Source organism: Sander vitreus, chromosome 12 (genome assembly GCF_031162955.1).
Source record: "Sander vitreus isolate 19-12246 chromosome 12, sanVit1, whole genome shotgun sequence".
NCBI classification, from domain to species: domain Eukaryota; kingdom Metazoa; phylum Chordata; class Actinopteri; order Perciformes; family Percidae; genus Sander; species Sander vitreus.
In genome coordinates, this window is record NC_135866.1 from 12446364 (window position 1) to 12472625 (window position 26262).

The following is a 26262-nucleotide window of genomic DNA, read 5'->3' on the forward strand; positions in this document are numbered from 1 at the left end:
ATATGTAATGTGTGTGGGGGGGGGGTTTAACATTAATTTTTGGGCATTTTAGGCCTTTATATTGGACAGCTTAGACTTGAAAGGGAGAGAGAGGGGGAATGACATGCAGCAAAGGGCTGCAGGGCGGAGTCAAACCTGCGGCCATTGCATTGAGGAGTAAACCTCTATATGTGGGCACCTGCTGTACCAGGTGAGCTACCCAGGCACCCTAATGTGAATTAAATAAATACATCTTTGTCTCTCTGTTGGCCAAGCACACAATGAACCAGCCTCTTCAACACATACTATTCAACAACTATTCTTTAACGATGGACGACTGTAAATAACAGTGTTGCAATAGTTTCCTAATTTTCATATCAGCAAAAACCCTGAGAAAGCAACACCACAAAACAAGTTATTACAAAGCAGTGTTGTGGTATGTGCAGCACTACAGTAACCTTCAGTACTATCACTTAGTATTTAAATAAATAGTTTAACATTACTATTTAAAGCTTTGAACAAATGGTCTGTATGGGTTTGCTGCTAATCACATGATTTGAAGTTGGTAACTACACCACATGTCTTCTTTCCTTCTGATTACCATATTCTGTGAGATTCAGATGCTTTTCTTTCATTAGACATTTCTAAGAAGACTATCACTAACCACAGACGGCTGAGCAGTCACCACCGAAGCTGTAAGCAGTTGAGCCTTCAGCCTGGAGCCTTTTTCTCTTCATGGCATGCTGCCCTGAGGATATTTTAGAGCAGGGATAGGCAACCATGTGCCAGAGAGTGCTGAGAAAAGGCTGGTTTTTATTTCAGCTGAATGCTGCAGCAGCTGATGGTTCATTCTCCATATTTGAAGATGATCTGCTCAGTGAAATCAGCTGTCATTTCCTGTAGGTGAGGTAGAAATGTGCAGACTCTTGGCACTGTGATTGCCTGATGTTTTAAACCCTGCTGGAAGGTTTGTGGAGAAGCCACAAGGTGACACTGCAGCACACAGTTCAGTCAGGACAAGGCTTAATAAAATCTGCTTCTACAGTTGGTGAAATAAGTAACTCTTTCTCATTGAATATTTACATTCCAATAAGAGATGAATGATTTACGTGCTTTTTTTTTTAAATCTCTTTTTAAGGAAATTGCTAGATTTCAGAAGGAAGTTTTTAATGCAGCAAAGGCTGCCTCTAAATTAGGCAAAGGTGCCATGAGTGGATCTGATGGACTTCCAAATGAGGGGTATAACTGGACCAGACTTACTGCAGACAATCTGCTTTGATCTCCCAATCTCCCCTGTGATATCCAGTGCTGGGGAAGCCTCCTCTACACCGTGTAGCCCTAAAGCAGAAGAGGCAGGAGGGCTTCACACCCCCCCCCCTTTCCTCTTCTTACTGCTCATTTCTTTCTTTACACACACACACACACACACATTCACCATCCACACCCACACTTGACTCTCTTTTGAAAGTATCTGGCTTGATTTAACATTCCTCTTCAGAGCGTGTCCTGCATTTTATATGCATGACGAGTGAGAGAGCGAGAGGAGGGTTTGCATGGGGCTCCAGCCCAAATGAACTTTCCTGTTGGTCTCCTCAGGGATGTATGTGTACACACACACACACACACCACTTTCTTTCACTCCCTTCATTTTATCATACCCACTCAACTCTTTCAATATTAGTTTTACTACATCATGCTTTTCACAAATTCCACCGAGCAGCAAGAGTGCCGCGGCCTTTGAAGACAAGTGTGATCAGAACAGTAAAAAAAAAAAAACTAGCCTCAGGGCATTTTGGGTTTTTGCACTCGTGTTTAACAGCGCATGGAGCAGAAGAGGGAGGCTGACAAGTGCAGTGTTTGGGGACAGCTTTGATGTCTGCTGGGGTGCGGCTGCTGTGCCTTCACAGTCCTTCACAAGGAGGCTCACGTTGACACAACCAAGATTACATACACAATTCACAGCTGTGGATAGATCACAGATAATCAAAAGAGCACTGTTGATACACTGCTCTTCACCGACAATATCTCTTATTTTCTTTCTGTCTTGCTGACATGCACAGAGACGAAGCTGAGAATCGATAAAAAAACCTCTTTCTTTTTTAAAGCAGACACAACATGAACTTGGACTGCAGCTGCTTCAGAAATCTGGTTTATTAGGAACAATATGATCCCAATAGCTTATTGTGGATATAGCAGTAAACAACAGAAACACAATTCACTTTTTTAAGTGCTACAGGTTTGTGATTATAGACATAAAACAGTAGCAACCATGGCGTCTACATTCATATATTATGCACAGAGAATATAAAAATTACAGTATATTGCTGTTGAACTGTTCCTACTCCTGCTCATAAATAGTCTTCTGGTTCTCACACACACATCACTATATCACACAACTGTGAGCTGCTGTAATGAGAGTGGGACAACTGAGACAAGGTTTAACTCTGGCAGGTCAACATTTTACAGATAAGCACTGAGTTATCATTGGAGCACAAAGCTGACAAAAGTTAAGCTGATATAGTACAGTAACACTAGACAAACCCTCCACAGAGAGATCATACAACCTCACTGAATAGACTCAGTGAAGTGAAGCGACGTGTATCCTCCTTAAGCTACTTTTTTTGTTTGTTTTGTTTTTTTAAATAAAGATTAATACAAGTTAACTTTGGTTTCCAGCTCTCAAGAACTATACTGTAAATCTGTGGCAGTTTAAGCTGTTGATTAAGAGTTGAATCTACAGTATAGCAGCCTTAAGCCAATAGTAATACACAGACACAGAAATTCACTTTTTTTTTTTTTTTTTTAAACATCTTTCTCATTAGAATAGCAGCCAGGAAAAAAATGTAGTTACAGTGTCATTCAATAGAATAGAAAAAAAGTGAAAACTATTTATTTTTCATCAAAGTAGCTACTGTTAAAAAATCTGTGATCTGGTACCTCTTAATAAATAGAAAAATGCAACTCCTTTGCTGTTATTTGTTATCTTCTACCCTATTCTGTTATAAATATGGTTACACATATTTCTCGTGTGAAGACAGTATCTTTCATCCATGCAACAAAGAAGTTGAAGATCTGTAATGACAGTGAAACAAAAATCACTTTTCCATAACCAACTAAAGTTGTGCAGGCTACAACAAAATATTTTGAAGCCTGTGAGCATTTCCAAATTTTCTGTCAGACTGTAACACAAGACAAACATCAATAAAACAAATCAATGACTGAATGCATTTGCAGACCGGAGAGAGGGGACATCTCAGGTTCCAGCACACGGGACACACTGGCTTTAGTCCTAAACTGAAACCGTGCTGCCATGGTATCATGGTATGGTCATCTGTGGCCAAGCAAGGCTTTCTCAGTCCACGTCAACAAGCGTCTTTGTCAGGGTGGATTCTAGCAGTACCAGGTCACTGCCGGGCCTCAGCAGCTGGATGACAGGGTCAGCTCTGAGAACTGGGTGAGCCCAAACAATCTGACCACAAATGGACTGAGTTAAGAGTAAGAAAGCTGGTAGAAACAGTGGTAGAAAATAGAAAAACAAAATGTTTTTAAGGGTTGCTTGGTGCTAATCTGTGAACAGTGATGGTGCTTTTAAAGCAGAGTAATTTTAGCAGAGGAGTGGTCTCATTCACATCGCTTTGCTTGAGGAATGCACATATCAAATTCTGTCCATTCATGTTGCAGGGGCCTGCTTCCTTTTTAAGATGCTTTGTTTTACTTATACCTTACTGTTTTGTGCGGCGCTCGAAATTTTTCTCAGTATCTTCATTATGAGTTTTATGCAACAACAGGCTTCTTCTGCATGCTTTTCAGTCCTTGAAAAAAATCTCCATTCTCCTCTTTTTTCTGTGTTAAAACCACACAATTTGGGGTTTGGCATGCTGCAAAAATTAAAACCAACATCAAAATCTTAATCGAGGAGCTTTTAAACTCTGCAAAAGAAATATCAGCAGACCTCAGTCTTCCGCTGGCCCTTCCTCTACATATTAAGGACCATGGAGAGTATAATGGGGCAGTGTGTTCAAAGTTCACTAGAGCTGTCTAAGGAGTGAAAGCAGTAGACACAAACCGTGCCATTTCCATTATACATTCTGAGCAGCTGTTCTGTGGAGGAAGTCCTTTAAAGGACGGCTGAAGGGGGGGGGGGCAACACAGTTCAAAACGGGGTTCTTCACCCTAACAAGCAGGGGCAGGGTTGCGGCCGCTTGCTCTCCGGTGTAGAGCATCGTTGTCTCTGCACCCCCATCATCAAGGCCTCCAAATAGAGGTCCTGCATGAGCTCTGACACATGCAACAACATCTACACAAACACTCAACATTCATGCTATAACTAGTACAGAAGCAGGCAGAGCAAAAAACCCCAAAAATGCATGCCACTGATGCCACCTCATTTCTCAGTTGTAGGCTACTCAGCAAATTAGTGTGATTACATCTAAGTTGCCTCTTTTCAAGACGTCCTTTGCTCTGTATGGGCTGTGCATCTGGATGCTTCAGTTGTTTTGATTTGTGTCTGTTTTGACATGTAGGGGTGAGGAAGAGGGAGATTTCTGAGAGAGGGCTTTGAAGAGAGCCAGATTCAAAATAGTCTGAAGGTTGTCTCTGAGGGGTCAGAGGCGTCTATAAAAAGAAATAAGAAGAGGCACAAGGAGAAGAAGGAGGAGGAGGAGGAGGAGGAGGAGGAGGAGGAGGAGGAATAAAGTCAAGTTGGTAGAATGAGGGCTCTTTCACTTCTGTGTCAGGTATGCTCCGAAGGTGAGGCTAGCTGCCCCAAGTGCAGCTAGGCCAAAGACCGTCTTAATGGAGGGCCAGGAGCAGCTGAAGAGGGAGTCCCGCTGTCTGTCATACAGCTCCACAAAGGCAGCCTGGAAGAGAGACGGGAAGAGAAAGACAGACAGTTAATTGGGCTGTCAAAGAATGGGTTTACCTATGTGTACTTTCTTGCGTCAGCTGGTTATTTGATGGGTGGAGTCTACAAGAAAACACCATAAAGGATAAGGTTGACATCCCATTTGTTCCTACTGAAGTCTTTAAAAACAGGTCACAAATATAGAACTTTTATTAAAAAAAGGCTTGTAATTTGCTAAAACAGCTAGGCATTGTAGTATTTAATATACTTTACTCCAACAGAAGTAAATAGCGCATTTGTTGGGGACTAGTTTTCAGCTGCGGATTAATACACATTGAGTGCTCTGTGTGGGACTGACTCAAAGGAACATGTCACCTAGTGCAGCAGTGTGGCTCATTGATCTATTGAAATAGTTTTTGAACAACAATGAAGCTCTACGGCACAGAGGAATACATTTCATCAGGCTTTGACTACACAGCCAACTTGGTAGTAGGATCAATTCATTTTTGGTTTTTCGTCTTTTTATGGAATTTGTTGACAGTAAGAAAATTAGAGAATAATTATGATAATTATAACCATTGTAAGGATTGGTTCACCAAACAACATATTTATTTCACTTTCTACTTGTGGTATCTAGCTATATAGATAGTTTTACTTTAATTTCACCAGATTCTAAGATATCCACCTTTGAGATTTTCACGGTGGTGAAAAATTGTGTTAAAATAATAAAAAAACAACATTTCTTTTCAACAACAGTACCCCAGTTACTCTTACAGAATCCACAGAACACTGTTGGACTATTTTTGTGGTAATAGACGCTCTTCATGCAGACAGACACGACCCAACCAGAAACACATTTAACAAACACGGAAATCACCAAAAAGAGCCAATTCGTAACTGCACATCAACAGATTTAGGCGTTTTCTTTTTTAGCATGTTGACGAGCGCTTGCAGCCCTCACGCATAAATATATTAATGTTACTCAGAGGCTCTGCTTTCTGCTGCTAACATGAGTTTAAAAAAAAAAAAAAAGGCCTGTTACAAATGAAGAATTTGTGAGTGGATATCAGGTCCATGGAGCAAATACCACGGCTGTGTGTCTTCGACGAGGAAATACAGACATCTGCTCATGAGCAATGACAGCAGTAACAGCTGGACAGGAAGTGCTAAGGATGGTGCTAAGCTCCTCGCTCTCCCACACACGCACAAGTAGATTATCTTGAACCTGACTAGAACAGTGTTTTAGAGCGGTTTAAGAGAGGATATATTAACATTTCCTATTGAATATCAACTCTTTTTTTATGAAGCTAACCACATTAGTAGCAGTGTTGGTAAGCTGCACATTTGAGCCCCTTTGATGCCTCTGATTTTAGCTGTAACTTGACCTATCTGTGAACAATGGGGAATTGTTAAGTTTAATTCAGTACAACATTACTGTGTCAGTTCCCATGGGAATCTATCAGCATTCTATTTTAATCTGTCTTGATTTAACTCAATTTACCTACAGTAATTATGTTTTGTGTAATTCTAACTGGAATACACACACAAACACACACACACACACACACACATTTATTCGACCTTGATCTAGAAGCAAAAGTGGGTCATTAATACTGTTTTTCTGTCACATTTAAATATACAGTTTCCTTTTATCAAACATACGTAAGCCCACACAGGACTGAAAAAAGGAGACATCCATTCTGAAGTGCTGTGGGGAGACAAAAGTATTTCCTGTTTCCCTCTCCTCCCTTCCCATCCTGTGGCATTCCTGAGGCTGGGGGCCAGTCTGTGACACAGAGGAAGAAGGATCAGCAGTTTCTTTCCACCTAAGGCCCTCTGGTGTCAAAACACACTGTGCTCTTAAGTCAGCCGACATGATCTTAAACCACAAGTCTTTTTCCTTTGTTGCAGGTGAGCGTTTTTAATTATCCACGGCTAAAAACAAGACTCTACAGCCTTGCTAAGCAGCCCTGTGAGACTGAACTCACTGTGCATTGAGCTAAATGATAATATCAGCATGCTAACATGCTCACAATGGCAACGCTAACATGCTTATTCTAGGCAGGTATGATGTTTACTATTTTCACCATCCCAGTTTAGCATATTAGCATGCTATCGTGTGCTAAGTTGCACTAAACAGAAAGTAGCCTACAGCTGAGGCCGATGGTGATATTATTAGTTTTTCAGGGTCACCAAAGTTATTACAGGTACTACTGAAGGGGACATGAATGTCTGAACTCAATTTCATGGCAATTCATTCAATAATTGCTGAGATATTTCACTCAAAACCACAAATGTTAGCCTCCTTGTAGGATTCATCCTCTGCGAACCATGAATGTCTGTAGGCTAAATTTGTGCTCATGCATCTATGCATATTGAGATACTTCACAGGATAAATGAAAACCTTGCCCTGCTGGTGGCGCTAATGGAAAAATCAAGCCTGTGAACAAGCCTTGTTTTTCAGTGATGATACCCTCCCTCCCTCCTCTCCAGGATCCAGGTATTAATTAGAGAACAAGCTCTTCAGTCAGACCTCCAGCTGAGGGGAATGTGTTAGCTGGCAAAAACACTGCCTCCGTCCTTTTTTTTCCTACTCCAGAAAAACTCCAGTTTGCTGAGGCAACAACACAGACCAGCTACCTTCCCTAGCAGCAAGTGCATGTGACCACTAGCGGGGCTCGACAAAATGGCAAACTCATGATGGGTGTCCTAAATATGTCCCAGACTGGCGGCATAGATTATCTTCTATTTAAGTCTGAAACAAAAGCGGGCCAATTACGGTAAGAGGTTCATAAGAGCGGTGATTGATGTTTAAAAGAATCCCACAAGGACATGGGCGGTAATAACTCCAGACTGACCCAGGGGAGAGCTGGGAAGAGATAGAGGAGGGACGGAGGGAGGGTGTCAGGTGGATATCATGAGACTGAGGCATGCTCCTGGAACTTTTTCACCCACACGTTAGTTAGCAAGCAGTGCTGCCACAACCATGTGAGTAGTAGGAAAAACAAACCTTGGTACTCTCTTTTTTTTCCTGCTTCCTCTCCCTCTTTTTCATTCTGTGTTGACTGTCATTTTGAACAATCTAAACCTTTAAATAAGATAATAATAAGCAGCTGACACAGAAAGTTTGCGGGGACAGGAAAGGACAAAACATCTGCATTCATCATATCAACAAAAGACTGTATAATCCTCAAGAAGTTATCTCACTGCCCTGCAGCAAACCATCTGCCACCGACAGCAGGTGTGCATCTGGGAAATAAAGTCCAGGCTTTAGTTCTCCACAGTATTCATTTTTTGGATCAATGGCTTTATAAAGGTCACAGCCGCCCTACAGAAGCCAAGAATCCAATGGGAAAATGCCTAGCCAGGTTTACACACTCCCTTTCCTTCGCTTTTACTGCACACAATGAATCCCTGAGAGGCACATAGAGTAAAGGAGTAAGACTTGAGAGGATCCCATACTCAGCCATGGGGTGGCAACTTGCTGCCTGAGTGTCATGGTTACCCTGGCTGGAAGCTTCACACATGATTTGCTTTTCCCACCAGCAGGAGAGAGCCTGTCCTCAACCTCTGATTTGTTTTTCACATGATTTACACCTCTAGGTTTTTGCTCAGTGTCTTTCTCGTGAACACAAAGAGATTATACACTGTTGTCTTTCTCAGATGGCCTTATGCTATCGTAAGGGTAACAAGAAATGCCAGTTGCTTTGGGTATCCCCGTGCTTTTGGGAATGATCGCTTGACTTGTGTGGAAGATAATGAGTCATCTTGTGCGCTTGGCTAGCTCTGTCGAAAACCCCAAGCAGCACTTTGCCATAACAGAAAAATGATTAGGCGGTCATCTCTGTTTTGGGACGTTTCTGTGGGTAATTGCGGGCAGAATGAGATGGAGAGAAAAGGATGTGGGTGAAAGTTCAACTTGTATTTAAAAGGGCCTGTTGTGGCTTCGCTGCTATATTCACCTCTGAACCGAGCTTCTCCCCACGCTCTGTTTATTCCCTAAGCATTCACATAGTAACGTACTTATAAAATTGCATATGCTGCTGCCACCCCTCTTTGATTTTTCTAATGAGCTTCTTGCTGACTTCTCTGCAGCTAATTAAAGTCAAACAAAACTCCCATTTCAGGAGCCAAGGGAGAGTAATGGGAGACAGAAAAAAAGTGCAAGGAAGGCATTAGTGTCCTTTGTAATTGATCTGCTTTGATCCAAATATACACTAATATCTCTCTCTTTCATGTGGTATTATTTTATGTATGAATGCATACACAGATTTTTTTTTAAACTAGGCAGGCACAATAGGTGACAGGACAGCAACCTGTCGTCTGGCAGCAAGGTCAGGTTCCATCAAGTCTCTGGAGTGTCATCCATCGACTGGCCCCGGCAAAAATGAGATGACGGAGGAGTTCTTTTGCAATACTCATTACCCAGTGAATCCCCCTGTGTCAGCACTGCCAAACAGCTTGGAGCTGAGGACGCTGAGCCCTTCACTACACTGTGACAATACTGCAATACTTGGAAACAGCAACCTCACAGCCAAGTGATGATGGCAAACTGGGTGAAAGCTGTACAAATCTGTCACTACACAAACTTAGTGGATCAGACTTACAAAACAATATGTGCTTGAGTAGCATCCTTGATTATAAAACATAGAGCTCAAATGATTAGTCTATTAATCTATTAATCTATGGTTAGACATTCACTTTCTGGCAGAAAGTTAGATGAAACAGACACTTAACTATACAATTATAACAATCTGAGCCTTGACATTGACTGTGACAATTCCCCCTTGCGATCACATTGCAGCCTGTTTTGCAGCTAGTAGCTGCAGCACTCTCGCTCAATACTGGACCAATTTCAAAAATTGTTGTTCCCATTATCACATGATTACCAAAAACATTGGAAAAAGCATCCAGGTTGAAAAATACAGATGTTCCCCTTTAAAGTGCCAGACTATATGGAAACTACGGAGTTCTATCAGTCTGTGATAAAAAAGAGAGCAGAAGGTAAATCCTGACTTGAAACAAAAGAAATGGGAAACCCTTTTAATTAGCTTTGAGTGTCATTTGAAGACTCAGGTTTCATACTTGGCAATGTACTTTCATTGGACTCAACCGTAGAGGGAGAAACAATTTTGACGTTGGATGCTACCCTAAAGGCTCATAAATATTCAAATTTATGTCAGCAGCAGCAGCAGCAGTATTATTGTGTGTTTACAAAATAGCACGCTCTCCTGTGGGAGTGAGCCTGCTCTACTGGAACATGAAACGTGATCGCCAGTAAATCACCCACAGTCCTCATGACACTCTGTGTTTTTTATTGTCTCCATTATTCATTGTAAAACCAGCTAGATAAATGAGTACTGTAACTTTACACATGAGACTTTGGTTTCTTTAGAGATGAATAACGCTTCGGTTAACTTGGTTTTCATCCCATCAAGGCAGGAGGAGGAGGAAAGGCACTAGAGTTAAACTGTCCAATTTGTGCAGAAGCGTCTAGTTTTTTGGAGTGCAGACAGATTTTGAATTGCCAAACATTTCTGATCTATTTACTTAACCTTGACTGAGCAGTTCTATGAGCCTTGCAGGCCCTTTATTCTTCTTGAGCCCCATTGATTTTCATTGAACAGCTTTGATCCAACATGAAATAGAGAAGTGGGTGACCTTGCAGGCTCAGAGAGGTGAGGGCGAGTGTTTGCTCTCCTGTCACTTGCGTTCCTCCTGCGCTCCTGGTTTATCGGCACTTCTACACACCTTACTGAAGCTCAGAGTGTATCATTTGCAATCAGTCTCTTGCAGAACAAAGAGACATCAAAGCAAAGAGAGACAATCCTTTTCTCTCACAACAAATCAGACCACCTCTGCAGCTAAATCAATATATTTCTTTCATTCTTTAAAACAAGCCAGAGCTGTGATTTTGACCTTGGAACCATTTTCAAAATGAACAATTAATCTAAAATCCTTCGCAGTTGCCAAAACACAATGGGCACAATGGCTTCCTCAAATAGATACAATGAAGCTAAAAAGGGATGTCTGCCTTATCTGAGGATGTCTGTCCTGAGCCCATCTGGCCCCTCAACGGAAGAGGAAGTGACAATAGTCGAAGCCCCAAGACTTCTGTGCTGCTATAAATATCAGGCTTCATCTGAGCTCCTGGTTCAGGGCTGCCAAATCTCACAACTGACATCTCCGCTGCTTGGCCCATTTAAAAGGCCACAGATGATGCGCAAGAGCAAAGGAGAGAGTGGAAAATGGCCACTGAGTCATCATCCACACTTGTGGAGGCTGGTGTGTTTGGAGTGCATTAAACCTGGCTTGAGTGGCTTTCCAGTAAAGACAGGATGTCTGCCACTTGGATGTCTAATAGCTCTGTGTTTACTCCAAGGAAGCCTTGCACACTACAGCTACTACTGCTGTTCCAGGGACATGTTTGTGACTTCAAAAATCCATGTAAATGTGTGAAAGCCAAAAAGCTGTGGTGCTCTTTCAGAGAGAATTGTGTACAACTCCATGGGTTGTGTTGTTCAAATTTTGCACTCAAGAATGCAAGAGCACTTGTGTAAAGAGCCACTTGGTAAATTATCTGTGGCATTTAAAAAACACAGAAGCACTCTGCGGACAATAAAGCAATGCCATTCTCCACGTTCACTGCAGTTTGGGTTAATGATTAACAAAGAGTTCAAACTTTCACATTTCAAACTGCTCTATCAGCTTTAAATCAGCTTTGGATTGCTGCATACAGGAACCAGAGTATGTCTTATTTTTGGCAAAACAAGGGAGCGTGGGAACGCCCAATAGCCAAGCCACTGTGCCTGATTGGTCCAGATAGAAACCTCTGATAGAGACCGTGGGAACCAGCAGATTCCCAGGTGGCCTGTTGCTTCTCCTGTGACAAACAGAGCCCATGGGAGAAGCTCATTTCCTGTGACAGGGGCCGCACGCTGCTTCAAGCCTTAAAAGTCATATCCACTGACCCCTGAAGACCTCGCGACCACACAACCACAGTCTCAAATGCAGTGGAGCTGAAAATAGACTGACTGATCTGAGCCAGAACCGACTACTGTATATGGTGTAATGAATGGGGATGTGTGGGAACACCATCTGTAGTATGCTCAGTGTGCAGCCTGTGTGCTGGCTGATTGTTCTGAACTTGCCCAAGAAATGAAGTCATTTGGTTTCCTTGAAATGGTGCATTCAGCTTTTCCATTGTTGTGGTTTTCTTGTGCTTGCATCAAAGAGCCCATATGTAACACAATTACACAATCCAGATTTTTACAAAGTTGCTTTGTGACCGAGTAAGTCTTTGAAAAAGAACTTGACAGTTCACTTAGTGTTAAGTCACCTCCTGTGCCAGATGCTGCCGGGATGACATCATGATGTCTGGTTTTAGACTATGGCTTCTCTGTGGTAGAGCCAAGTATGGTTAAATCACAGACTCTGTTCGGGTAACTAGGGAAAGACTAGAGGCAAGCCAAACATGTAGTCATGCTAATACCATGGAGAAAGGGAGGGGGAGCAGCAGTGCAGAGCCACAGTTGGTTAGACACTGTAACTAAGAGATTTGTATTTGTTTTCAACCATTAACTGACTCCTAAATCTTAGCTTCAAATCTAAGAAAAAGCAAACTGTAACAAATGGGCACGTTTTATGTTCACAAAAAGCAGGAATGTTTTTTTCCTTTGATGAAATCCTAAGTTACCTCTGTAATTTAGGAAGCAATGCCAAACAAATTGAGTGTAATATCATCTAATAGAGAATTAAACATGTTGGCGAAGGAGAAAGTATTGGAACATCAAAGCTAGACGCCCAGTTCCTCTCACAGTCTCCTCTTTCATACAGGAGACGTCTTGTAAAATTGGGCTGCTAAATGAAAGCTTGTCAGTTTTGGCAACAAGATATTGGAGCAGTTTACGTGATTGGAGTACACGGGGCCAGGTTTCAGGTTCAGGTAGTGTTCTCTGTGTACCCATGTAAATGAGAGAGGCCACAGTCTGGGACAGGGCACGCTGTGAGCGGAGCAGAGCAGTTTGAGGATCTCAGATGTCCGATAATGTCAGAGAAAACAATCATCTGTTTGAAGCGCAGCTCCCTCAGGAACACCTTTGAAGTGAGGAGAAGAGGAGCCGAACCACAATGAAAACTTTCCATAAAGTCAAAGTGAAGACATCTGCTGCCAGTGATGGAAAGTAATCGTGTACATTTACTCAAGTACTGTATTTAAGCACGAAGATATTGTACTCCACTACATTTATCTGACAGCTGTCATTTTCACAGATTAAGAGTTGTGAGTAAAGTTGTTAGCAGTTACACCAAAGAGACATCACCCCCCCCCCCAAACTTCTCAGATGGTTTCATTTAAATACTGTTGGACTTAATTTAATCGAACATTTGGAGGGACCCGACCCCTAGTTTGGGAACCGTTAGCCAAAACTACCGTGCTGTAAATAAAATAGTTAAAACTAGCTCCACTTTCACCAGCTACAACAGTAAAATGCTACTTAATCAAGTGATGCATCAGTATTAAAGTTATAATCTCGAAGATTTTCATTAAAATAAATGTCTGTTATGTCACTATCCATTGCCAAATGAGGTAACACAATGGTGACTAAGCCTATGGCCCACTGATGAAAATGTGCAGTATTACCAAAGATTATAAACTGGGTGAATGTGGCAACATTACTGGGAAAAATCACAATATGTTCTCAAGATTTTAAAGGCAGGACCTTTACTTTTAATAGAGTATTCGTAAAGTGTTTTACTGGTTCACTTTAGTAAAAGTCTATAGATCCAAATACTTCTTCCCCCACTGTCTACTGCTGTCATATTTGCATCAGGGAATAAAAAGAGAAAGTATCATGTTGGAAGACAAAGCAAACCTCGATATGGGAAAGAAAGCAGCTTTCTGAAATTGTGCAATGCGTGACAAAACTTCTCTGTCCTGCATGGAGCATGAGGTCATTTTGAAACAGGAGGGGGGGAGGGGGGAAAGCAATCATTTTGGTTGCACAATTTAACTACCGGCTGAGAAATCTAAATATATATCCATAGCCTATGATATGTTGAACTGTCAGCTGTGTTAAAAGCAATGTCAAAATGAACCCCAACTGAGAAAACGTTTTCTTCCCCCATTTCGGTTTTCAGGCTGGGAATACTGGGGAACAGTTCAATGACCTCTCTCAGGCAACCAGCTGATTTTCATCCGGGAGAGAGGAATGAGTGGAATGCATTGATGTGTGGAAACAAACAACTGCACTGTGTGTGCCCGAGAGGCCTGATATGAGAAGGAATGAACCTTGAGATAACCAGATTGACTGCAAGAAACACAACTACTCTTGTATTATGTAATAAAATAACTATATTTACATCCTTTTCAGAGATAGATGAAAGTAATTAACGCCTATTCAAGCCTCTAAGAGCCGGGGTGGACACTATTTATATTCCTGGTCTTAAAACATGAGTTCAATGTGACTCACAGAGACCTTTGAGACAGCTATGTTGAGCGTCATGCTTTCAAAACGGCCGATTGTTTGAACTATCTGGAGCAGGCTGGCTCACTCGGAGCGGTGTGACCTTCCCTGTCTTGTATGCAGAGACCAAAGGGAAACAAGCACAGCCTACCTGATGAATGATAATAAGTTGCCTATTGTGACATTGAAGGTCTGGTAGGAACATTTGTGCGGAAGCTAATAAGGCACACTTCAGTGTCATATTAGAGTTTTTTTGTGGCATTTTCTCTCTGGGATAATCCATGGAAAATGGCATTAGTGTTATTCAGGCGGAGCCTTGATATGCAGTGAATATTAGAATATACTGCTTCAAACTGAGACTCTAAATTATACAGGACAATAATGCATACATACTGTATATTGAGCTGTGGCTGTTACATTATTATTATTTTATTTTGTGCTATGTAATGCCCATGTGAGTGTTTTATGAGAACATTCCTCTACTTTTTAAGTCAGCAGATGGATCAGCTGAGAAGCAGATGATTGTTGAGTCAGATGACTTTAACAGGCAACTTTATCCAAGTTTGCTCTATTAATTTCTATGGAGTGAGCTAATCTACTCTTACTTCTTACTTTGTTTTGGTCTTTCAACCCTGGTGACCTGATTGCACTTTGCCAACCATCCATACTTTTTTTACAGCAATTACCTCAGCAGTCTCGACCTGGCTGCAGCACATGTGGCACTAAGAAGAAATGGACTGCCTGTTTATAAAATAGCTTTATAAGCCTCCTCTACTTGCTTGCCCTTCCATCTCTCCTCTTCCTCCTCCTCCCTGTCAGCCTCCCCTCCTGATCAAAGACACATTGTGAAGTCCAGTCATTTCATCTGGGAATATTTTTTAACTCACTGTGCTCCCTGGATTGAAGGAATGTAGACTCTAGCTAATTTCAGATCTGGAAACACTGAAGTTTTTTTTTTTTTTTACATATAGTATAGTTCATTAAACAAGAGAGAATGCATACTTATTGAGCTTTTTCTTCTTTCTTTCTTTCTTTCTTTCTTTCTTTCTTTCTTTCATATATTTTTTTTTACAGCTTTTTCACCACCGAGAGCCACAAATGTTAAAGATAAATGAAGCACTTTATAGGTCAATTTGCAGAGTTGATTAAACTTCTGGTGGTTAGATTTACCGACATGAGGCTCGTCTAGACGTGTCGCAGTTAATATCTTCTATGACGCCAAATGTCGCCGGACATTACTGAATCCAGGCATCACAAAATATTTGCTCTGACATAAGTCACAAGATGACAGCTTTATTTGTTATTTAGTTGTATATGCAGATATTGTTATGTTTACTGTCTTTTCTGTATGAGTCATGAAATATTTTAATATTGTCTGATTTAATGTTGTTTTGGACCCCAGGAAGACTAGCTGGTCATCTAGGCAGCAGGTAAGGGGGATCCTTATAATACATACAAATACAGCATCCTTAGAACATACACAGGCATAAAGCACAACTGTATATTGTCAAAAGAAATACCAAAAATACCTAAGAAGAAAAGGAATCACTGTCGGTTCTCCTGTTTTTAATTCTCCCTGTTTTCTTTGAAGTATCTGTCATTATTTGAAGTTGTAATGACACCCCAACAACCAATTAAAGGCAGCACAGCTTCAGAGAAGACCCAGTGAAATTGATGTAATATAAACGCAGTGGCAATACTGGGTAAGCCCCTGCCGGCGATCCCTGTCAGAAGTAGCATGCAGTAGTAGTCCTCTGAAAACAGCAGGGGTTATCTGTGACAGCACAGCAACAAAATGTTTGTTCACTGCAGCATGGTGACAAAATTTGGTTGTAGGTTTGGGAGGATAAGAGTTTGAGATGAAGAGTTTCATGAACACTGATCGCTGCCCTGAAACACTAGGTAGCAGCAGCAGCAACGTTCCCTTGGAAAAGCTTTTATCTTCCAAACGTCGGGTGCGAATCGTTTTCTCTGCACTTCAAACCTAATCAGTTGCTATCAAAGGTGACTGCCAACAGGGGGGTGCTGTGTGAGCTTTACCAGGAGTGAGAGCTCTCAGTTGCACATGCAAGCACGCACTCACGCACGCACGCACGCACGCTGGCTGAAGGTCTTTCCACAGCATGAATTTTTATAAATCAACTTTATTTACAATCTGACATTTACAGCCACTGGTTCACTGTGTTGTCACATTGAGTCTTTGCACAGAGATACCAACACAAACCATCGGAAATGCTCAATCAATACCACACAGGCTAGTCAAAGTGATACCTGAGCATTGGCTGACCTCACCCAGCGTCCACTGAAACAGATCAGATTTCCTGAGGGCTATTTGACCTGCTGCCAAAAATCACATTGGGGAACAGCTGCAGAGAAAAATATACCCCAGACCTCCATGGATGAGGCAGAGAAATCTATTTACCATTATCTGCCTGTTGTCATTTTTTAGGAAGGCATCTCAGCATTTCAGAGAAGAGCCAATAATAGCGGGCTGTTTGTTAATGGCCAGTGCTGTGGCTAGTTGCACCAGGAAATCCCAGCGGACATGGTAGTGGGGTGTGCATGTGTGTCTGTGTGTGTTGAGGCTGAATGGCATGGCTAACAGGAAGCTAGGCACCCTGGGGCCATCTGCTCCCTGCCATGGCTCACATGTCACTGTGACAACACAGCATTATTGATTCACACTACCACATCCGCTTCTGTGTGTTCACGCTGATGTGGAACAGTATGTGTGTGTATGCATTTGTGTGTGAGTGTGTACACAGCCATTTTGTGGACAGCAAATAATTGATTTGCACCAGTACATCCGCTTCTGTGTTTGCCTGATTGTCTGCATATATAAACTCTATAAACATTAAATAGTCAATTCACCCGAATCACAAAAAAACATTTTCCTATTTAACCCTTTTGGAATCTGGCCATTCAGATCGTTAATTTATCTAAGGTTTTAAAGCTGCAACAGTCCATATTTTTATATTAACAATTGATCAAATGACTGTGGAATGTGAAAGGTGTCGCTCGTAGGCATAAGAACTGAAAAGAGAATCATCACTCAACACTGCAGCTTCTCTCAGCTCTACAGGGCATTTTAGCCTTTTTCGGCTTCTTGTTTGGTTTTACGAGCTGCAACTTTATTGTTTTGGTTCCCTCTCACCACTACCATCTGCTTCATTTTCAGCTACAGCTGTTTTGTTCGGTTTATGTTTTTATGTGTGTAAAAAAGCTCTAAAAAACAGTGTATGCTACCTGTCTAACACCAAACAGCAGACAAAGTTAGCAACGAACATAGCATTTAGCAGCTAAAGAGACAGGTATTTCCCTCAGGAGTTGGTGGAGACCAGAACAGAACTAATGAATGGTACCACGTGTCTACTAAAGTGTGTAAATAGCGAATAGGTGATAGTTTGTAAATTTTGCATTTACAGTTATTTTCATTTCCCCCGAAAGTGGCCACAACATTGGTAATTATTACAATCGTTGCTGCAGAGTCTTCTGACACAACCCCAATATAATGGAAGTGTATGAAAATGTATTTATCGTCAGCATAAACCCCCCCGCAAGAAACAATATTGCAGGTACTGGAGATTCCACAAACTTAGAGTACAAGATTTACGTTTTATATTGGGAGTGAAAGTGAAAACTTTCAACCATAGGGGGTAAGTAAGAAAATTTTGTTTTTGTGATTTGACTGAACTGACCCTAATCAACTTTTTAGGTTATGTTAGGCATGCAACAGGGTCGGTCTTTGTGAACAAAGAAGTAATTTAGGTGACACTCCCAGCTGCATTTCAATCAGTAGTTGCTCTAGAAATTAATTGAGGAGATCAAATCTCTTTTACAAACCCTTTTGGGGGTTTGTCCCAAAAATATCTACAGTAGCTAGACAATGGGAGGAACCGTTTAACCTTGCCCTATATTGATATGCTGCACAGCTTCCAAGGGTGTGCCCAGTGGCAAAGTCAACTAGCGTCTCAGTAGGCTTCTCATTATCCAGCTCCCACCATGACAGAAAAGGTGGAAAACTTTTTTATCTGCCATATGAAATGGTTCATTAGGACCTTTTTTTCCATGCAGATTGGCAGGCGACTTTGTGATGTGAATGCAACGATAGCACAGAAGCAAACAGGGCAGGGATTTATGTGTAACATGACAATTAAAGGACCACACAGGAGCAGTGGTGGTAACGCTTCTATATTTAGAGGCCTCTCACATGTCCCTGCATTTTTCAGGAATCTGAAACGTTACCTGACACTGAAAGCCAGGTCTCAGGGTATTAGTGTGTTGTTTATGAAGGGATTAGGCACATGTGTGTGTATGTGTATGTGTGTAATTGAGTATGTCTATGATGGTGGGTAAGAGACAGATAGAGGGAGAAAGAGGATGAGAAAAAGAAGAGGTGATATCTCGACTGGAGCGCAGACAGCCTTTGGGGTTCTACTTGAGGGACATCCATTTAGTGTCCGAGTTTATCTGCTCCATGTATTATTCATCAGTGTGTGTTCTGACTGGGATAATAGTGCTTTTTAAACAGCTCAGGCACGTGAACCCTCATGAACCAGGAAAACAGCAGGTTTAGGTGATTATTGATTTAAAAAAATAAAATAAATTTGAAACAAAATCATCTGGCTGAATTCACAAACACCAATCTGTAGGTTCACCTGGCCCCAGAGGCCCACATAAAGAGAATTTAACACACAAGTACAACACACACGTCAGCACGCAAACCGCCTACAGTGGTTCCTGAATGAAGAAAGCTCAGCTGACATGATTTTCAACAAACAACAAAATCGCCCACACCCTTCACCGGCCACTCAGGAAAGAAACACCCAGGTCATCTCCATTATTTATTCACAGTCGCTGCTCCCCAGCAGACATTCCTCCACCTCTCCCGAAGAGGTCCAGAAATAAGCACACAGGATGGGGTGGAGGGTGTCTGGGGAGAAGTGAGGTCGTGGAAATAGGCACTCACAAAGCACCAGAATTATATTCCAGGAACAGTTAAAAAACAACTGTATTTCCATTCACAACAAAGGTGCACATTTCTGGCGGGTTCAAGAAATGCTCGGAATGTGTGGAATGGTAAAGATGGCGTAAACATAACATAAAAGCAAGGAGTGTCATGTCAAGCTCAAAAGTGATCATTAAACAATGTCTGACCAAACGTTCCAGTCAACAGTATCATAAAAATCCTTTGTTTGGGTGAATTTTAGTTTGAGAGAGACAGCATGTCTTCATGATGCCAGCCTTTTCTATAATTAAGACTGACAGCATGTCTACAGTTTGAGGATCGACTGATTTTATTGTCAGAAAAATAAAAGAATTGCAATTGAAATTTTGAATAAATAGCTGAATTATTCATTGCACAGTACCCAGCTGCAAAAAAAAATCTTATGTTTGTTGTACTATGTACTGAAAGGCAAGCAGACACTGTAAAAAATATACTTGGCCACAAAAAGGTCTATTAAAAAAAAATGTGAACACTGTCATGGAAACACATTGCCATATTGTTCAAGTGTAGTTAAGATGAAAAATAACAGTAACAGTCGACCCCAAGTTTAATATAGGCTGTGATTCAGATACAAGTGATTTCAGAGTGAAGACTGACCAAAGGAGTCATATGACTGTCACTCAAAAAGCACCACTTAAACTACGTATAAAGGTTGAATAAATCTTTCCAAAGTATCCCACACACAGGACTGAATATATGGAACAAGGGTCTTTGTGCTTTGATAGCAGAGAGACTTGAGATCTCTCCAGGTCTGTTCCTGAAAGAAAGTATTCATGTCAGACTAATTCAGAGAGTTAGAGCCCAGAGCTGCCTGCGTCTGTAGGAAATGTATCTGAGATTACAGTTGCCGGGCTGATGGGTGTAAACACAGTGGCAGATGGCGAGCCACCGAGGTCTGCGCAGCAAAAGGGGTACAGTATGGGGGGAAATCTTGGCTTGCTTCTTGCCACACTGAGCTCTTTTGTGGTGTACAGTATCCATGACAGAGCTGAGAGTCCACATCAAAATATATAACAATGTTGTCCAAATCTCCAAAAGTCATTCTTAGTTGCAGAGATTTTTCGCTTCTCCAGAAGTGAAATTATGTTGTTATTTTTCTGTTTTGAAATAATGTGTGGGAGGGAAAAACCATAAATTCTATTTGCATGAGTAATTGTTTATGCCTCGGTCTGATTGCTAGAAACAAGTAAGCGGAGTTCAATCCACGCTCTAATTTTGTGAGGCCAGAATGATAAACAACTACAATTTAACAGACAATAGGAAACAACTGGCTGATAAGAGCATATTTCTGGCTCAGAATGGATGCATCAATCATTAATTGTAGAGCTGATTACATTATAAAAGCATGTCTCCTCAAACATTGCTTTCATTTTTGTTTTTTTATTGTATTGACTTGTGTTTAACCGATTGAAGTTGCATATAGAAGACACAAATTGGATGTAAGTGAGATCTCATCAGGATTTTTTCTGCTTTCCTGTGAGAGGCTGCATGTGCTCCTTTGTGAGTGAGTTTATTTGGGTTTTTCCCCCTCTCCTCTACTCTACCGACATGTCACCTACATGGAGATTAATGACTTCCTCGCTGTCCCAGATCCACTCAGCCTCAACAAGAGAGGAGTGGGGCGCAGCAAGATGCCCAAAACACCATAGCAACATGCAGGTCCCACCCGTCGACTAGCAGATTGTGATCAGGGAATCCCCCACTGGAAGGACCCACCCCAAGCCAACTACATTGTCACACACACACACACACACACACACACACACACACACACACACACACACACACCACCTGGATCACAGCATTCCTCAGACACCTGATCCTGCTGTTTGAGACTTCAAAAAAGGTTTTAGGTGATTTAACTCCTTTGTCTCCACTACTACATGAAAAGAAGACATGACGACGGCCATGCTAGCTCTAAATGCTAATGTCAAGCATGCTAACATGCTCACAAGGACAATGTTAACATGCTGATGTTTAGCAGGTATGTTTGCCATCTTACTGTAACGTGTAAGCATGCTAACATTTGCTAAATAGCAGTAAATACAACGTAACACTGTTTTTCTCTTGGAGCACATTTTGGCATTTTGCTCCGTGCCGCCCCCACAGCCAGTCAAATATCTGAGGTCCAGCATGTAATTTCAGAAGTGGGATGCCATCAGTCACTTTGTTCAATCACTTGGTATTTACTGAGAGGAACTGTAAATAAACTCAGGTGAACCACATGTGGGTACAGCTTAAATGCAATTGTCCCCTGATGAGTGCAATTTCTGCCACCATAAAGGATGAATTTATACAGGTGGAGAGGACAATGAAAGGACAGTGTTTTACATCCCGGATGTGGTAAGCAATCAGTGCAGAGTGGGAGCTATTTCACCCCTAGCTGGGTTCTTGCAAATACAGTAACTGCTTTGTTATGTCTAAAGGGCAGATAGCTTTGTTTAACTAAAGGTGTATTTGACTCCCCGATGATGCCTAGACTCAACAATGATTAGTGGGCTCTCCTATTTTGGGCTCAAATTGTCTCAAAAACAACAGGAAAGAGAGGGTGAGCTATTTCCACACCACTCTCACATGTCAAAGTGTCAGTAATGGGTTGATTAGCCACTAACATTGTTTTAAGGGTGGTGGAAAACACAAGAATCACCTCTAGCATACAATAACACAATTGACAATGTTTGTGACTATAAACACAACCTGTCTAAACACACATATAACTATGTTTATTCCATGTCTTCATTGTTAGGTCAAAGCTGTGTCATACCAATTGAGAAAAATAATACACTTGTTGTAGTCTGTACCCTTAAAGAGCCAAAAGCACCATCCCCTGGCAGTTAGTAGATGAAATTAACAAATTATTTTTGACCCATATGTATCCTCGAAAATCTGTGGCACTAAAGTGGATGGAAACCCTCAGCAAAGCCCATGCTGAGCCAGATTAGACATTAACATGTTGCACATTTGGTACATCCAAACAGTGGCAGCCATTGTCGGGGCCATAGCCACCATCGAGGACACTGAGGCGAAGTCCTCGGTTTTTTTAGGGAATTTGATTTTAGCAACTGGGCGGTGTTTACATCCTACAATTTAAAAAAAAGGTACACATGGTGGGTATTTAATATAATTATAATAACTAAAACACGTTTCTTTTCATTTGGTGGATCTGGTCAGATTTGTTTTTGAGAGTTGGTGTTGGGTGGTGCTCTAAAATCCTGGTCTGATAAGATAAGAAGAATGTCTGATAAGAAATCTCAACAACTAGGGGTGTGGATGCATAACTTCGAAAGACATCGGAACAAAGTCAACAAACTTTTAGTTGCAAAAGAGTCCCAGACTCTTCACTATATAAGAGTAGCTACAAACAACATGGGAGAACAACCGTTTTGGCACATGCTGAAGGATAATGTTTCAAACACAAGTCAGTAAAAAAAGGAGAAGCTGAATTTCACAAACCCAATCTAGAGCACAGACAAAGCTCTGTGTCAGTGTCCGTTATTAAATGTCAGGTAATAACTGAAACACACACACAGAGCTCAGGAAATCCCCCACCTGACAGGCATTCAAATGATAATATAAATCAACATCAGTGTCTGTTAGATTCCTATCTGTCAATGCTCAATCTCAAAACAGTACAGGTATAAACTCACAAGCTCCAATGCTAGTATATTCTGTAATAAATTGATTTAGACACAAACTAATTTGGATATAGTTTCCTCGATGCTGAGAGCAGAAATCCACCAAAATGACCCAAAGTGGAAACATGCGCTTTCAAATAATCCTGAATAATCCTTTGGATTAAAAAACTGTACTCTCTGTCTCTCTAGTTGGTTCAGAGCAGCAGAGATACAGTCATCTCCGCCCAGCTGGAAAACACAGACTATGATGACCTACATTATTGTACAGTGGGCACAGGCTCCAGAGACCTTGAGCAGGCGTCTCGGCAGCAGGCGTCTCGGCAGCATGCGCCGGCTTCAAGGCACAGGTCTAAAAACGCAGACAAAAGAGTTCCAACCTAGATGCACAGGGGACTGTATGTTAAACCCAGTGGCTGCAGATTAACGCTGTGTTCCTGGAGGGCCCTCCCTCCGTTGCCTGCCTTTGATATGTGCCACAACCTGCCACCTCCAGGGGTAAGGCAGACTCAAGGGGAATGTTAAATGGTCCTTCCCTTTGAGATGAAATAAGAATCATCATCAATATGAATCATTGATGACCCCCTCCCCAATTCTGATACCTTCTGGCCAAGATAACCAAGCAGCACACATATTATGCTCTCATTAAGAGCACCTCTGCTAATTAGAGGCTAATTCATGGGAGATTGGTTTAATAGTTGTTAAAGAGCACATAAAATGAGGCTGCTGTGCTCTTTGCTGGCTGCAGAAAAGGAGAATTGTTGCAAAAGTGGATTTGATATTGCACTCTTTTTCTATACGTGTGTGTAGGCAGGTAATGGTGGAGTGTAGATGCCTCTCCTTATTAGTACCTGACGTTTGTGTGTCATTTAGATGAGATGTGCAGAAAATGGCCCTGATAGCTGAGCCTTGTCCAGTCATGCCCAGAGGCCTAAACACATTAATTCAATAGTTTTCTGACATCCATCTGGCCACCTCCCTCCTGCTACAACCATGACCAACACATCGCACCACAGCCTGCACCGGAGCACTTTACAGCATAAAGCTTTATATACAGGTACAAGTTGGACATGTTATAACGTTATATCTACTGTGATGCATTAAATAATGTTTTCGTAAGCTTCAATTCTCCCTGGAACACACTGTGCTATCTCTTCTGCTCCATGACAGCTGTGGCTGCCACTGGCTCTACTGTGACAGGGCGGGATTCATGTAGAGCGTCGGGAGGTGTGACAGAGCACGCGGACTCATTGGTCAAATACGTTTAACAGCCATCATCAACATCCAATCAGAGCAGCTCATAAGTTAGGCCGTCCATGTCTATCCTTCGCTCTGTCGTGCGTAATGGGCACATCTAGAGAAATAGATTTGTATTCATCTACAGCTGTGGTTTCGATACTGTGCTCAATTAAGTCAAATTAGAATGTACGTTTTGATTTCAATTAAACATGGGTACAGTAGGTGAATTTATTGATTGAAACATCTTCAACCAGAGCAAAAGTGGACCTCTGCGCGGCCGTGGCACACAACTGCAAAGCGCTCAACTACACAGAATCAGACCTACCCATCCTCCGTTATCTTGTATCCAGCTGTTTAGAGGTCCATTTAGATACTCCGTCATCCACTCGGCGATGTTGTCCACCTGCGATGTCATCTCCTCTTTGGCGGCGCACTCCACGCACACCGTGCCCCCGAACTCGAAGAAAGCGATAATCCGGCCCCAGTTCACCCCGTCCCGGAATAGTTCGTCGATCACCTCGGCGAATCTCCTTTGCGCCGTGGTGGAGGTGAGATACAGCTGCCGCGACATCTCCGTGAAGTCCGGCTGGTATAGTCTCTCAAGTTCGTCTCCAGCCTCGCGGAGAACTCTGTGGATGGCGGCGGTCGGGTCGGACTGGGGGAGCCGTTTGCAAAGGTGAGGGATGCTCTCGCTGTCAGGCCCAGTGCTGCCTTCACGGCACCGGCGAACCAAAGTCGGTGGAGGGACAACTATTGACCCATTATTAGAAGCATCTTCATCCCGGACATCATCAAATCCAAACACGTAGCCCCGTTTGGAGAGTTTATGGCAGATATACTTTTCCACAATGTTGCGATTACTCTCGTTCGCCATTCCGGCTTAATTTGGCACTTTGTATAGAAAAGAGGTTGTCCTAAATTAAATACATCGTGAATTATGCACTGTACAATGCACAGCACAGGCGTATCCAAAACTCAATTACATTCAAATACAAGCAATGCAACGAGTAATCCCACACAGGGAGCAAATGCTTCGCGAGTTGAAGAAAATCCCTTAATCAAAACTGCGCAGAAAAACGTTTCAAAAGTAAAAATAATACTGAGTCCGTGTCAGTAGCTGTCTTCATTTCCCGAATCCTTAGATGGACGTTGGCGACCTTCTCTTTGCATTGAAATCCAATATGCGGAAGAGGTTGTCCTGTGCACAACACCCAGACGTGAATGTGTTGCGAAAAGAAACATGAATGAGGGCCAAAGTTGTACGCGCCTGAAGGGGCTTTAAACGCCGCCAACTATTTTAGCAGCGTTTACGCACAACCACGCGCGGGACTGTGAGCCAGACAAGGTCGGACTGAGCCCTCTTCCACGATTGCTCCTCATATCCTCTTCAGTAGCTCCCTGCCCACCGCCAATGCTGTTGGTGAGGTATTCCTGACGTCAGCTACGCAAAGTAATTCCTTTGGCTGCGCTCTTAGAGCCCAAGTGCACACGAAGAACTGCACTAAAAATCATCCAGAGCCATAATTCTCGTGATTGCATGTTTAAACCATAAAACATGAAACTGGAATCTACACAGCTTCACCCAGGACAAAAATATAAACAGATAGCCTTCATTAGGTTGCTTACCAAAACATGTGCAAGAAAAGCTCTTAGAGGATCCCATTACATTTACGAGAAGCATACAGGACCATGGCATTCTGAAGGGGCTGCTTTGATGTGGTCCAGCTACCCCCTTGTGGATGGAGATCCAACCTTGCTCTACAATATTGATGTACCTGTATACAATTGACCAGCGTTCTTTTGATTCCCTACCTATTCTCCTCTATCTACCCTGCGTGTCTTTTCATTCTTTGATGGGACAAACTAAGCATCTAAAAATCATGTATTCTGTAAATCTGAGAGAGCTGCTGCTCTAGAAAGTTTTCTTATAGAATATTAAAATCCCATCTCCTCAAATAGAGTACCTATATTCCCACAGGCCTCTTCACCCCCCCCCCATATTCACTTCTGAAACACCCAACTCAGTCCTACTGAATTGAGACTTCATTTTTCAGCAAAGAGTTCCCTAAAGTGAATTGCAGCTCTGCAGCTATAGAA

General features: G+C 42.0%; 1 protein-coding gene across 1 annotated transcript; it reads right to left on the bottom strand.

Moving 5' to 3' along the window:
- Window positions 1–2112: 2112 nt before the first annotated feature.
- Window positions 2113–25587, bottom strand: bcl2b (BCL2 apoptosis regulator b). The gene is made up of 2 exons (XM_078263869.1): window positions 24491–25587; window positions 2113–4838 (listed from the first exon to the last, which is right to left on the bottom strand). Exons 1-2 carry the CDS (start codon window positions 25037–25039, stop codon window positions 4701–4703), a joined length of 687 nt encoding a protein of 228 aa, XP_078119995.1. The 5' UTR covers window positions 25040–25587; the 3' UTR covers window positions 2113–4700.
- Window positions 25588–26262: the final 675 nt, after the last annotated feature.

What these genes read in the sequence shown, in the direction of transcription:
- bcl2b (XM_078263869.1), bottom strand. Translation starts at nt 25,039, where the DNA reads ATGGCGAACGAGAGTAATCGCAACATTGTGGAAAAGTATATCTGCCAT. An exon ending in TACAAGATAACGGAGGATGG is followed by an intron (nt 4,839 to 24,490) that starts GTAGGTCTGATT and finishes TCTCTCTTCCAG; the next exon opens with GCTGCCTTTGTGGAGCTGTA.